The sequence below is a fragment of the Cyanistes caeruleus genome, chromosome 6 (assembly GCF_971803275.1).
Source record: "Cyanistes caeruleus chromosome 6, bCyaCae1.hap1.1, whole genome shotgun sequence".
Classification (NCBI taxonomy): domain Eukaryota; kingdom Metazoa; phylum Chordata; class Aves; order Passeriformes; family Paridae; genus Cyanistes; species Cyanistes caeruleus.
In genome coordinates, this window is record NC_141706.1 from 61798096 (window position 1) to 61812955 (window position 14860).

Sequence of the window (14860 nt, forward strand, 5' to 3'; positions counted from 1 at the left end):
GCTGCTCATAACTGGGTAAATGCCCTCTGGCTTCCACTGACCTCTATTTCTACATATTGGGTGAAAAAGAATAAGAAAAAAAGAGGGGTATTTTATGGTCATTCCCTATTTGTATGTGACACTTTACTGAGTGGGCTGGCTTCTCCGGGTGCTGCTTGCTTCCTACATTTAATTTAAAAACAGAGAGAAACGTTTGCTTGGGTGGCTAGAGCTGTAGAGATGAGCTGTAGAGGGGCTGAATATCTGCTATTCAGTCAGTAGATAAGCACCTCAGATCGTCAAATAGGTGCCTAACTTGCCTGAAGTAATTGGTATTGAAAGTCAAAGGGCTCTTGATGTCTCTGCAGAGGTAACAGGGTAGTGGTAATAGAGCTCAGTATTGAGGACAGCAGCAGGGACAGCAAGCAGCAGCGCCCAAGGCATCTCTGGGACACGCTGCTCATCCTCAGGTGCGTGGGCTGGACTGTTTTGTTCGCTTCTTGCCCATTAAAAAGGGAGCTTTTATAAAAGCTGTGATCTAGGGTAAAAGAGCTAACGTCACTCAGCTGTATGTGCTGTAGGAGTGACTCCATGGCACTGACTGCAAACACACCAGCAGAGCCGAAATCAGACATAAACCAGGGCTCTGTTCATATCTCAGGTATCCTCAAAAAGATACAACTGTAAACCATTCTTTTCTGTTATCCTCACCCCCTTTTAAAGGTGTACTTTGGTTAACCTTTGTGGGACTGAACATCTGTGGCATCAAACATCTGCCAAAGGCATTTTTATTTTTTTTGCATCATTTGCAATACAAGAAATGCATTTTCAGCAGTTTTCTGCTGCAAGTGTTAAAGCACTGTTATAATTAAAGCAGCAGGAAAAGCTGGAGACAGAAGTCATCAGCTCCGAGTTATGTTAACATAAAAACATAATTCTCTCCAAGTCTTATGAATAGAAAATAATTTTACAGGGCAGTTACATTTGCTAAGCAAGGGCAGCAGCTGCTCCTGGATAAATCATGAGAAGTTTTATTACTGTAAGTGGAAGACACTTGAATTACTGAGTGCTTAACCTTTATGCCGGTGCATGCTTGGAAAGCTGCCTGACTTGCACAGCTGGGTTTGGCAAATACTCGTTTCTTGTTGGGGTTTGATTTTTTTTAAATAAAAACCTAAAAAATTTTGTCACAGTGTGCAGAATAATTATACTAGTGATTCCTTCCAGATATCTGTGATTGGTTAATAGATGCACATGGGCTTAGGCAAAGAAAGCCCCAGGGTGAGAAGCCTCAAGGCTGGAAGTCCCAAAGCTCCAGGGGATCCTTGGAGATTTGCCTTGTGCTCTGGAGGGGTCCCATCATTAGGGGTACTGAGCTGATGAACCACAGTCATTGAAGTGCCTTCTCTTTGGGCTCTGCAGCCCATGTTTTATGAAAAGATGGGAAGACTGGTGCTCAGATCCCCCTGCCAATGTCCCTGAGCATGAGCAAACTCCTCAGCCAGCTCAAGTGAACCTCTGAAATGCCACTAAGTGCAGCAGTGGCTGTCATCATGTATCTGGGTGCTGGCCCAAAAATGCTGACTGTACATTAGCTGGCTCAGCCACCAGAGCATGAGAAACAATTTTAAGATAGGCAATTTGAAATATTTTGAAATCTTTTTAGTGCTCTGATGCTGCTGCATCCAACAGGGTCTGTGTTTCTTAGGCCTCTTAGGGTGCAGTAAAGTGTGTGGACAAAAGTGTATTTACCCCCCTTGCAGTGTGGGGTCTGGTTATTTTACTGAGGGTCTTGTTTTTGTGCACACTGAAAAGGTTGAACATGGAAGTGAAATTTGCTGTTGGGATGTAAACCTGAAGCAGCGAGCATTACACTTAAAAATAAGGCCATGAAATACTGCTATCATGAGATTTCATTTCTTCAGTGTAATGCTGATACTGAATAGTTTTCTGTTATTTTGGAGACAGAAAGTATTTCTCCTGTGTAAGCAGAGCCTTCAGAACTGCAGTGAAAAGTGACCTCAGCATATGCATGAATTCATCATCACTGAAGGGAACCATGGCCAAACTAAGAGGTTTCTTCATGGCTTATGGAAGGCCTCCCACAGCAATCATCCAGCCAGGCCATGCCACACCTCTGCCATGATCTTCAGGTTCCCTGTTTCATCAAACTCAGTCTCTTCCCCAGGACTGCCAAAAAAGACTGCAACAGAACAGGCTTCCCAGCAGTCCAGCACTAGGAAAATATATTCTGAGCAATAAGAAATGGTGAGGAAAAAAGTAATGAGGATGGATGTGCCCTAAATTACATGCCAGTTAAATATTTACAACCAGAGCTGTGTCAAAACTGAGTTCCCTGAGATGCAATCACAGCATCTACACGATTTGCATGTTTCATTAAGAAGAAGTAATGACACAACTTCAAAAGCAGCCTAGGAGAGGAAATGTCCTCCACCAACTGTTCTAAACCAGAGGCTGCACCCTCGGAACAAAGGCAGGGCAAAGCTGTCAGCCTTCTCTGCTGCACTGGGTGTCCCCTGGGCGAAGATGGCCCTGGGAAGCTTTTGGGGGCTGCAGGCAGCCCGTGCCTTGGGGGTACCCCCCGGGATGCACAGGGCAGTGCAGCAATGCTCAGTCCGTGTGAACCCTCCTGTTTCTGGTACAAACAAGAAAACACTGTCTAAAGCCCTCTGTCCCTCCTAGCAATAGCTGGGATTTGCAATCAATTGTTTTTAGGACTTAAAGCCAGCTATAGGCGCTAGGGCAGGGAAACCAGGGCGGCGAGCCATGGAGGGCTGCTGGACGCAGGAGAAGAACCTCGTGGCAGGCAGACAGTGGTGTCAGCCATGGAGACAGGATGGAGGTGGGCGTGCAGCCGAGCCGAGCCGAGCCGGAGCCCCGGGAGCGGCGGCTGGAGCTCCGCGCCTCCCCTTTGCCCGCAGCCAGCCCGGCAGGGACCCGCTCCGGCAGCCTCCGCCACCCGCAGCAGCGCCGGAGCCAGCAGGGCAGGGGCCCCAGCCTGTCATTAGGGCCGAGCATCCCCCGCCAGGCTGTTTTCGCTATTCGCTTACTCATCGCGCTAATGATCGGGGTGCGGGTGCGCCGTCCTGTTGTGCCTGTTGCGCTCGCCGGCCGGGCCCCCAGCCCGCTCCTGCTGCCCGCAGGCTGCCCGACACACGGCAGGGAGCTTCGGGACGCCAGTCTCCCAGCCCCGGCCTCCGCTGCCTCGCTCCAGCTAGGAAATGGAATGCAAATTCGGTTTCAGGCTGTCTGGGCTGCGCCGGAGCCCGACGCCTTCGTGCGGCGCAGTCTGCGAGGTTTGGCAGGCAGGAGCGGCGGGGGCTGCCGGCAGCAGCGGGGAAGCGCCGCTCCCCCTTCCCGGGGGGATGCTCAGGAGCTCCGTAGGAGTCGCGGTCCTTGCGCTTCCCACCCGGCTGCCATCTCAGCAGGCTGCCGTCACGCCGAGCTGAGCCCTGACACACCGGCACCGCGGCCTCCAGTCCTCATTAAATGGCAAATGGAGAGAGCAAATGTGGCACGAGTGACTGGAGCTGGGGCGCAGAGACGGCATCCCTCTCCAGAAGGAAATCTTCCCTCAGTGACAACGGCAAAGTGATGCTTGGTGTGTTACCTTACCCCGGTAAGGACCTGGCATTGGAAAGGCACCTCCCGAAAGGACAGCGGTGCCTGCAGAAGGGACCCTGCTGGAGCACCCATCGTGATGGGGGCGTCACCTCTTCCAGATTAAAGAGGTTTGGAAGGCAGATCTCTGCGGGGTCTAACTTCAGGACTGACAGGGTGACTGCCAGTTCAAGCTGCAGATGGTACTTTCATCTTAACAATCTGAATTGCAAAACATGTTTTCTTACCATCTCCCTCCCTTTTGTATCCAGCCTTTTTGTCAGTTTTTATATAATAAAACCTACTTTAAAATGCTGCGTTTCGGTATTTTTGCTGAAATCCACTTTTTGGCTAAGTGGACTTTAACCCCACAGAAGAAAATTCCTATCATTTGGCACAGAACTGCACTCTTCACAATTCTTTGCAAAAAAGAAAGATATGTGAAAGCTGTGCTTCCTAAAAAACGTTAACCCATATTGTAGCTTAAATAACCATATAAGAAATGACATAGTCTGATTAGTTTTTTTTAAAGTCACATTTAATGTTAAGATTTTGTCTGTTTGCAAATGAGAAGTATTTAATTATTTTAGTACTACCCAACAAGAGCTGACAAGAACCATTTCTCTGGGAAATAAAACCGCAGAGGTAAAATCATTCTAAAGCAATTATTTAAATCAATCTGTTTCCTTGGAGCAGTTAATTTTGAGTTACTCATGTTGAAAAGTTCTATCTGTAACACAGGAAACATTAGGGCTTTACTGCCTGTAGCATGTGGGTCTGCCTTCCATCCATCCATCCATCCATCCATCCATCCATCCATCCATCATCCATCCATCATCCATCCATCCATCCATCCATCATCCATCCATCCATCCATCCATCCATCATCCATTCATCCATCATCCATCCATCCATCCATCCATCATCCATCCATCCATCCATCCATCATCCATCCATCCATCATCCATTCATCCATCATCCATCCATCCATCCATCATCCATCCATCCATCCATCCATCCATCCATCCATCCATCATCCATCCATCCATCCATCCATCCATCCATCCATCCATCCATCATCCATCCATCATCCATTCATCCACCCATCCATCCATCATCCATCCATCCATCCATCCATCCATCCATCCATCCATCCATCATCCATCCATCCATCCATCCATCCATCCATCCATCCATCCATCCATCCCAAGTAAGTGCAAACCAGGATTCCCATGTATTTTGTGAATTTACTCCATTTCTTACATACATTTGTGAAAGAAACATAACAGCCCAAACCTCACAAAAGCAACAGCAAGACCCCCCACAACCATATCTTCACTTTTATACAAGTTGCATATGAGAATGTTCATGATTTGTGTGGGGATTGCATCTTGGATTCAAACACCAGATTTCTGGCTGCTCCAGAGTCAGTGCTTTGAAGCCTGTAGAGCTGCTGTGACCTTCAGCAGCTGGAGATCCGGCCCTGTGCATTTCTGATCCACTTTTGCTGACCCAGAGCAGGAAAGAAAATGCAATATTTGTTTGTGCCTTCATTGTCTACTGGCAGTTTCCACAAGGAATTTTTCAATGGATACACTTGTTTTCTGCTGGGCTCAGTGTTGACTTAACAGAAAAGCTTTTTATCTCCCTGGAAGCCTTTCTGCATATGACTTATACTATTTAACCACCCTTTTCTTTGCTGCTAATATAAAAAAAGCTGTGGGAGATGAAAATATTCCAAATGACACAGCAGAGCAGAGCAGGGACAGGGAACTTGTTGGAGATAGAGCTGAATTGTCCCCACTGAGGAGAGCACTGGAAACATCTGGGACAAAAGCAGCAGCACAGGCTGTGGGGTGAGCTGAAGAACCACTTCCATAATTCAGAGGACAGCAAGCAATGAATTTTTGGGTAAGGAGCCAGACAGCTCATAAGCAAGCTGAATGGGGCTATAAAAATGATTTGATATCAGGAAAAAGTTCTTCCCTGAGAGGAGTGTCCAGCATTGGAACAGGCTGCCCAGGGCCGTGGTGGAGTCAGCATCCCTGGAGGGATTTTAAAAATATGTAGATGTGGCACCTGGGGACATGGTTTAGTGGTGGCCTTGGCAGTGCTTGGTGATCTTAGAGGTCTTTTCCAACCTGAATGATCCTGTGATTCTATGGTAATTCCAGATTATTTTAGCTGTTGGTGAGGATGTCACCCTTTGGTGCTCTGGCACAACCACACAGCCACATCCTCACAGGTTCCCTGGCCCGGCACTCTTTCACAATAGTAAGTTTATCATTCCTTCTATGATAGAATAAATGTTTTATTAATGTTCTACTCTCTAATCATAAGGAAGGAGTAGAGAATCTTAATTAAGTCATTAGCGGCTGTTATGAGCCTATATCTCGTTCTGTAAACCTGAAAGAATAAATAGTATTAATACTATTAAAAATGTATAACTTTCCCCCATATTTTGTGTACATTTTAAAGTGTCTCAAGAAATTACATGAAGGACATTATGCAAAAACAAACCAATTAGGGTGTGGGACTGATTTGATCTGCCACAGAAAGTGCCAAAACACCAAATGTGCTGCTCCCCCTCCCAAAATGCCCCAACCTGAACGCTGTCAGCACCAAAGTGTGCATCTGGAAACAGCAATCCCAGGCCCTGGGAGCAGGAAGCAGCTTGCAAAGAAACCAAACCTCCTGCATGGAATCAGAGCTGTGCCATTCCATTGGCAGTGGGGTTTGACCCTTGTCAGTCTGCAGAGCCTCAAACATTTTCCTCTGGTGCCACAGGGTATCTAATAGGGGTTTAACCATGGGGCAGCAGGATGGCTTTTCTTAGCTGCCAGAGATTTGTGATCCTTCACAAATTCCTTCAGCAGTCCCTGGGCAGCCAGGACTCTGTAGTGGAAGTTTCACCAGCAACCAAAAGGAAACATCATAGAAAGGGCAGAGGAGGAGCAAACCTCCAAAGAATTTGGATCTGCCACCAACATTAAGAGTTCTGTCTGCTCACTGTATGACTGCCTGGAAAAGCTGGACACAACAGAGCACCACTGTGAGTTAATCCTTTCACATATAAAATCTCTCCATAGCTGCCCACTCAATCACAAGGCAAGAAAACAACAGGTACATTCAGCTTTAATGAAATAATCATCAGTTCTATGTACAGCTGTAACAGAGGGAAAACCAGCTACAAGAGAGGATGCAAACCAACCCCCTGACACAGAGCAAGTCGCAGGGCAGGGCAGGACTAAACATTTCTGCCATTCTCCTCCTTTTTTGAAGATGTGTTTCACCTAAAAGGCAATACTGAAATAACACAAAATCCTCCCAGAACAGCTTAGCAGGCTGATAGAAGATGACAGCCTGGCCCTGTGGGGTTATTTTGTGTTTATTTACTGAAGCTTGGACATCCTCCTGTGCAGCTGACTCCAGTGAGATCCCACAGCAATGCTGCAGCCCTTTGCTCAGCACCAGCCTGCCACAGTGCCCAGTGTAATCCCATAAGCCACTCCCAGAGTCAGGATGGCTCTTCCCAGGGTGCTGTGGCAGCTCCAAAGGTACATCTAAAAGTCCTTTAAAAGTCCCTTTTTCAAAACTATGGCAAAATACCTGAAAGGACCAGTATGAAGTAAAAAGCCATTAAAATTGTACACACTGAATTATCAATAGCTGATAACTTAATAAACAAATTCACTGGAAAAAAAAAAAGACACTTTTTTTTTTTTCTTTACCACCCTCTGGGTTTTTTTTAAGTTTTACTTGCACAGAGATGAGCTGTGGCTCTTGCTGCTCGCAGTCCTCTCGTGACATCGAGGAGATGTTTTAAGGAGGTTTAAACCACGGTTGTGCACCAGGTACAAGGGACAGGTACAGCCCTTGTATTTCAGCAGGAATCCAAAGTCTGCGCTGGGAAGGGAAATCTCAGCGCGTGGTCAGGGAGCAATTGCCAAGCGCGGCTGCTATTTCTGTGCCGGCTGAGGAACACGCAGGAGAATTCTCTCAGAGGAACACTCTGCCTTGCCCACAGCTGGACACAACTCCCAGCCACGCAGATGCAATCCCATGTCATTAAAAGGCCCCTTTCTCCTGGAGAGCTGCTAGTTGGAGGTGATGCTCGCGCACACACGCTAGCCCTGTGCAAACCCCCTTGGGGCAGGGCAGTTCACGGGGGTTTGACAGCAGTAGGCTTGTCCAGGCATTTTCCAGCCATGTCCTCAGGCCCTCATGTCTGGATTTTTTTCCCTGAGGACTTTGGTAAGATTGCTCCAGCATTTCCCTGCATGTTTCAGAGCGAGCTACATGGCGTGCCAGAGCCTGGTGGCAGCGAGCCGGGCATAATGCACCATTCCCAAGGGATGCCTGGGCTGGATGAAGGCAGGAGGGCTTTGCTGTGAGCGGGGAGCGGTGAGGGACAGCAGCCAGGGATGCCAGCGGCACTCACACCGAACCAAAGCAATCCCAGCGCTGGCAGCACACGGCAGCTTCCCAAACTGTGTTGACTGCTAACACGCATGCAGCTCACTGCTATTTATATCGCATGCCATGTATAAAAAATATGCTACATCTGAGGAGAGCTTCACCACGACAGCGGGATGGGAAAGGAGGGAGGCGAGGGAGGAGAGGGGCTGCCTGTGGCAGAGCTGCTCTCGCCCGGCCCAGCAGGGAGTTCTGCCCCTTGCCTTTCGTGGGGCAAGAAAGGCCCCGCAGCCAACGAGGCGCTGTCGCTTTCTTGGCATTGGCCCGGGGTCAGCAAGGCGAGGCTGATGCTGAGCTTGAGTGAATCTGGAGATGCACAGGCTGCTTGTGATGGGGGAGAGGCCGAGTGAAGGAGAGAGGGAGCTCGCTGGAACTCGCCGGCTTCATGCGACAGCAGTGACCGCGGTTCCTGGCGCCTGTGCCTAGCCAGGGCCTGTTCACAGCACAAAACACAGCCTGGCAATGATGCTTCCGTGTTAATGTTGCAGACACTTCACTCTTCCTCATCTGCAGTAGAGCCCCAGCAAGCCTCCAGCTGTTCCAGCGTGCCCCAAATGCAGCCCAGCAGCAGGACAGGCACTCACTGCCTCTCAGGACCTTTCTTCAAACACATGGTATGTACAGATCTGCAGCGTGAGCAGCGGGGAAACAGGACATGGGTGACGGCAGAAATGTGGCCTTGACATAAATGTGCCAATAAGTGAAAATACAGTCACTGTAACATCTTAATTTTTCCGCAGCTGTGGTCAGTGGCGCTGTCTGAAGCCCCAGGGGATGCACTGCACTCAGCAGGGTCTGCCCACATCCCAGGATCCGCTCCACGTAGACACACAGCTGAACGGGCATGCAGAATTAACTACACCTCGGCCCCGGGAGCTCTCCGAGTTCTCCACACCCCGCAGGCCAAATGGAGCTTGAAATCACTCCCTCTACTCCTTCTCTCTGGGGCAAGGCTGCCATCACAGAAAGCTGTTGTGTTTATTCTGTTCCAGGGCCATTTCGTTGACCAGCTGCTCTATGGATGACTGAATGGCCGCCTTCACGAGGGAAGAGGCGGTTTCTACAAGGAGCAACTCGTACTGCTCCCCAGTTCTGTGCCCTTGGTCACCCAGACCTTTCTCCTCTGCCTGGGGACCACCACCAGCCTCGGGGCCCTCTTTTTGACCAACATCAGCATTCCTGTTCGATTTTTTATTCCCTTTTTGCTTTTTTTGGCGCAAAACTGGGGATGGCTCATAGGCCTGGTCAGAGTCGGTGTTGTCGGAGTCCTCAGCTTCGGTGATGGTGATGACAATACTGACACCAGCACCTGTATTTGCTTCTAATATCTGACGGCTGGAGCATTCCTGCACACTCACTGCCTCCTGCACACTTGATACATCCTGTGCACTCACTGCATCCTGCACACTTGATACATCCTGTGCACTCACTGCATCCTGCACACTCACTGCCTCCTGCACACTTGATACATCCTGTGCACTCACTGCATCCTGCACACTCACTGCCTCCTGCACACTTGATACATCCTGCACACTCACTGCCTCCTGCACACTTGCTGACTCCTGCACACTTGCTGACTCCTGCACACTTGATACATCCTGTGCACTCACTGCATCCTGCACACTTGCTGCATCCTGCACATTCTCTGCCTCCTGCACACTCACTGCCTCCTGCACACTCACTGCATCCTGTGCACTCACTGCATCCTGCACACTTGCTGCTTCTTGCACATTCACTGCCTCTTGCACACTTGCTGCTTCTTGCATATTCACTGCCTCTTGCACACTCACTGCATCCTGTGCACTCACTGCATCCTGCACACTCACTGCTTCTTGCACATTCACTGCATCCTGCACACTCACTGCATCCTGTGCACTCGCTGCTTCTTGCACACTCACTGCCTCCTGCACACTCTCTGCAACCTGTGCACTCGCTGCATCCTGCACATTCGCTGCCTCTTGGACACTCATGACATCCTGCACACTTGTGGCATCTTGCATGCTTGCTGCCTCCTGCACACTCGCTGCCTCCTGCACACTTGCCACATCCTGCACACTTGCCACATCCTGCACACTCGTGGCATCTTGCACACTTGTGACATCCTGCACACTCACTGCATCCTGCACATTCGCTGCCTCTTGGACACTCACTGCATCCTGCACACTTTCTGCATCCTGCACACTCACTGCATCCTTCACACTCACTACATCCTGCACACTTTCTGCATCCTGCACACTTTCTGCATCCTGCACACTCACTACATCCTGCACACTCACTGCATCCTGCACACTTTCTGCATCCTGCACACTCACTACATCCTGCACACTCACTGCCTCCTGCACACTCACTGCCTCCTGCACACTTTCTGCATCCTGCACACTCACTACATCCTGCACACTCACTACATCCTGCACACTCACTACATCCTGCACACTTTCTGCATCCTGCACACTCACTACATCCTGCACACTCACTGCCTCCTGCACATTTGCTGCATCACCTCCAGATGCCAACTGACTGAAATCAGTTACAGACTCCTCGGCTTTGCACTCCTTGGGAAGATTTATGCTCTTTTCCAGTTCATCCCTTTCAGGCATCTCTTTGCAGGTATTAGGGATTTCCTGCCACTCTGTGATTTCAGGGATGTCAGGTTGGTCTTTAGGAACAGGTGCTTCAGGAGCAACTTCCCTGCCCTCTGCATCGTTGGTGATTTGGGGTAGGCTCCCTTCCTGCAGTTTGTCCTGGGCTGTTTCATCAACTGTCTCTGAATGGGTTATCTCCAACTGAACAGTGCACTCTGAGTGTTCCTCTGCATCACGTGTGGGCTCTGTCAAGGGCTCACTCTTCCCCACAGAGGTGTCGCTTTCCTTTGCTGTATCGTGGTCCTCTTTCACTGTATCCTGGTCCTCCTTCCCCGTATCCTGGTCCTCCTTCACTGTATCCTGATCCTCTTTCATTATGTCCTTGTCCTCTTTCATTCTATGCTGCTCCTGCTTCACCGTATCCCACTCCTCCTGTGCAGAGACTGGGCTGAAGGGTTCAGATTTGTCCGTCGGGGCCAAATCCTCTGGCTCTTCACTAGCCTTATTCACAACACCCATCACTTCATTTGCTTGAACACTGCCCTCTGACTCCTCCACTGCTTCTGAGGGGCTGGGTTTTTTCTTGCCTCTGGAGAATCTCACACAGGGCATCTTCACCCCAGAGCTCGCCCGTTTCTTTGGGAGATCTCGCGCACAGCTCTCCTCAGCATCCACCTCCAGCTGCACTTGGGAATCAGAGGGCACCTTCTTCCGTGAGGAGGACTTCTGCCTTCTCCGAGGTTTGGCAAGGTTTTTGATGGCTGCCCAAGTCCCTTTGGAGGATCGTGATGGATTGGAAGCTTTTGCCTCCTCTTGGTCAGCGCTGACACATTGGCTTTTCTCTTCTGAGGCTCCTTCGCACGCATCCTTCGCAGTCAGCCCCTTCTTACAGGACTTCTTCTGCTTCTTAAAACAGAGCATAGAGGGTTTTTTCGCTTGTTCCTCTGGTGGGGAACATGTGGCCCCTGTGCTGGGAGTCTCTGCCTCTCTTGGGTTCTCCATTTGAATTTCTTTAGCTGCCTTCACCATATTCTCTTTTCCTTTGTTGGCGTTGTGCTGCCGATTTTCCTGATCAATGCTTCAGACACAAGAACTGCAGAGATGCTCAAAGTGCATTTTCTCCTCAAATAGATTTCCAAATAACATTAGTTGCTTTGTAACGAGCGTATGTGGCAGTGAGAAGAAGTTCTGCTGGAGCTGTCGCATTCACTTTATAACTCCCACTTCTCCTTATTACTCACTTTATCACCTCTCCAAGGAATCCCGGGTAGATGTGGAGTTGAACAGGCTTCTCCTTGGCTTTGCTGGCCTCAGTCACTCTCATCTCCGGAGCAACCCACTTCCACTTGTGCTCGGTCTAACTGTATAATTGCCAGTCTGACATACCTTTTTTTGCCCCCAAAGGATGACAAATCAAGCCAAGAATTAACAATTTTTATTCACCCCACGGACCTGGAAGGAACTTGCACTTTGTGAGCTCTCTGCAATTCCACATTGCCCAGGGAGCTTGATTGAAGCACCAGTGGAACCAGCGGCTGTTTTCTGCCCCCCAGTGACAAGGTCAGATGCTGCTTTGCCTTGGCTTTGGTTTCTGCTTCAGTTCCCCTTGTATGTTACATGAAATTTGCTGCAAAGCATGACCGAGGCTTTCATCTTTTTATCTGGAACACAATAAATGAGTGATAAGACCCGTAGAGAAATTTTTAAGAAGTACTAAAAAGTTTTTTCTCCCTAAATATTTCATTTTGGGAGGCAGACCAGGGCTGGATGCACTATAACAGGTTTTTTTTCACTAATTAGCATCAATATCCAAAGGCAAAATAAGGCCACAAGATGTCAACCCAGTGATGTTCCGTCACAGAAAGTACTATTTTGGTATTTTTTGTGATAAAAAGGGACTTTTTTAATATAACTGCCCAAATTATGAGGAATACTTATTACACAGGCACACACATATTTCCTTCTCCTACGGTTTGCTAAATCCTTTCCCCACTTCTCCATATGCACTTATAGTTCCAGCTAGGGAAATTACACCCTGAGACAGCAGATATTTTTATCTTTAATGCACCATATGACAATATGCAAAAACAGAGAATACAAAAAGGAGGCTTGAGGAATACAAAAGCGAAAATCACATGGCAAGAAGGGAGCTTATTTATACTACGTGCATGCCTCCCATGGCAACCTCAATTAACACCGTGTGTGCTCATCAAAGACATGATGTTGTAAGATGTGTGTCAACCTTAGCAAAAAAAAAAAAAAAAAAAAAAAAAGAAAAAAGCTCTCTCTGCCTCGAAACATCATCAGAACCTTTTGGATAGAACGATGCAAAAAGGTGTTACCACAAACAGACCAACTTCTGCAGGACGGGCTCGGGGGCTCCGGGCAGGGCTTTACACGGCATTTCGTGCTCTGCTTTTCAGGAGCAGGGTGATTAAATGGGGGTTCCGGGGCACGCTTCCCCCGCAGCACATCTGGGTTTTTAAAAAATTATTATTATTTTAATGAGCCTATTTTAAGGGGAGACCGAGCGGAGCTGTCAGAGCCGTGTGAGCGCGCACCCGCCGCAGCCGCTGCCCCGAGCGCATCCCGCAGCCCGGCTCCGCCGCCCCCGCGCCCGACAAGTTTTGGGGGCGTTCGCGGGTGCGCAGCGGGAGCCGCCCGGCAGCGCCCGGCCACGGGGAGCCCCCCACGGCCGGACCCCTCCGAGGGCGTGCGGGGCTCCGAGGGCAGCGACCGCGGAGGCGGCCCCGGGACCCCGCTCGTGTCGCCGCCCCCGCGGGTCCCCCCGAGGCGGAGCCGGCCCCCGACCCCGGCCCCCCGCGCCCCCCGCGCCCCCCGTGCCCCCCGTGCTCCCCGTGCTCCCCGTGCTCCCCGTGCTCCCCGTGCTCCCCGTGCCCTCACCTGCAGCCCGGCCCGGCCCCGCTCCGCTCCGCGCGGCTGCGCTGCCGCCGCCGCCGCCTCCGCCGCAGCCGCGCCCCCCGGGCCGGCGGGGAGGGCGCTGCCGGCAGCCCCCCGCCCCCCGCCGCCAGCCCCCGGCCCGCCCCCCGCCCCGGCCCGGCTCTGCCGGCACCTGCTCGCCGCCTCCTTCCTCCTGAGGGAAAGCATCTCCCCCTGCCCGCCGATCAGCATCCCTTTCCTCTCGCCGGGTAGCAGCATCCCGCCCCGCGGCGGGACAGCACCGCTCTCCTGGCCGGCAGCAGCCCTGGTGGGGCAGGATCCCTCGCCCGCTGGCAGAGTAACCTTCCGCCCCCTCCACGGCTGTGCACAGCAGCTGCAGACCCGAAAACCACGAACTTCAGCTCGAGGTAAAGGTCCTCCCAGAAATCGAGCTGCGGTTTGTAGATTGGGTGCCAGCGGCAGCGGGAGGCACTGTGAGGAGTCCGGAGAACACCCCGCAGGGAGGAGGGACCGCTGGGGTTTTCCTGCCTTTGTGGGAAGGGAGGGGGGTCTTGCTCTTGGAAGCTGTTTTTTGTGTCCCACCTGAAACCTTCACAGCTTTCAGCACTCTCTGTTGGAGGTGCTGCAGGAGCTACACCTTTGGAGGTGGAGATAAGGACAAGCCAGTTCTTGGCTTCAAACTAATCCGTGCCCAAAACACCAGAGAAAGTGCCTCTTTCATCGGAGCCTTTCTTCTCTCCAAAGCAGCTGAGAGCTGACTTTAAAAAAAAATTACGTCTCCAGTTGTGATGATTGATGGGAGAGCCTCCAGAAAAAGGACTACCCCGTGCAGCTGATGAACTACAGGAAACTGTAGTTGAGATGCCCGAACGTCCCCATTCATCTCCACGGGGAGCTGACGCCCACAAAGGCTTTACAGACATTAACTGCTTCACAGCATGTTTGCACACGAGAAACTGAGCAAAGCAGCACTCTGAACTTGCAAGTGGCTTCCAGTGTAGGCCAGGCTTAGAAAAACACACACGGCCTCCCCCCTTCTTCTCAGATTCTTCATGGGAATAAAGGTACAAAATTGGTTAGCTGGGCTGAAACGCCAGCCAGGAGGGGAGAAAAAGGGTATTGAGCATCGCAAGGAATTGCCTTTTTAAAAGCTCCCCTCTGAGATGTGTTTGCTCGCATTCAGTCAGGATAATAAACTTCATTTGGAAACAGCTTCTCTCCAGAGGTGGGTGGTGGGTTCTAATTATGATCCACTGCTTTATTAAAGCCAAGCAAGGCCCCTCAATGCAAGGAGCTTTTCC

General features: G+C 50.4%; 1 protein-coding gene across 5 annotated transcripts; it reads right to left on the bottom strand.

The window, feature by feature from the left end:
- Positions 1-6718: 6718 nt before the first annotated feature.
- On the bottom strand, positions 6719-14032 carry AKAP5 (A-kinase anchoring protein 5). 5 transcript variants are annotated; one of them, XM_086892502.1, is made up of 3 exons: positions 13732-14032; positions 12969-13132; positions 6719-12319 (listed from the first exon to the last, which is right to left on the bottom strand). In XM_086892502.1, the coding sequence occupies exon 3, from the start codon at positions 11685-11687 to the stop codon at positions 9036-9038; it is 2652 nt and encodes an 883-aa protein (XP_086748628.1). In that variant the 5' UTR covers positions 11688-12319; positions 12969-13132; positions 13732-14032; the 3' UTR covers positions 6719-9035. The 5 variants fall into 5 exon arrangements, with proteins under 5 accessions (XP_086748628.1, XP_086748627.1, XP_086748626.1 ...); XM_086892501.1 differs by lacking the exon at positions 13732-14032 and adding an exon at positions 13563-13652 and having other exon boundaries at positions 13012-13132; XM_086892500.1 differs by lacking the exon at positions 13732-14032 and adding an exon at positions 13563-13652 and having other exon boundaries at positions 13001-13132.
- Between the last annotated feature and the right edge of the window lie 828 nt (positions 14033-14860).

What these genes read in the sequence shown, in the direction of transcription:
- AKAP5 (XM_086892502.1), bottom strand. Translation starts at nt 11,687, where the DNA reads ATGGTGAAGGCAGCTAAAGAAATTCAAATGGAGAACCCAAGAGAGGCA.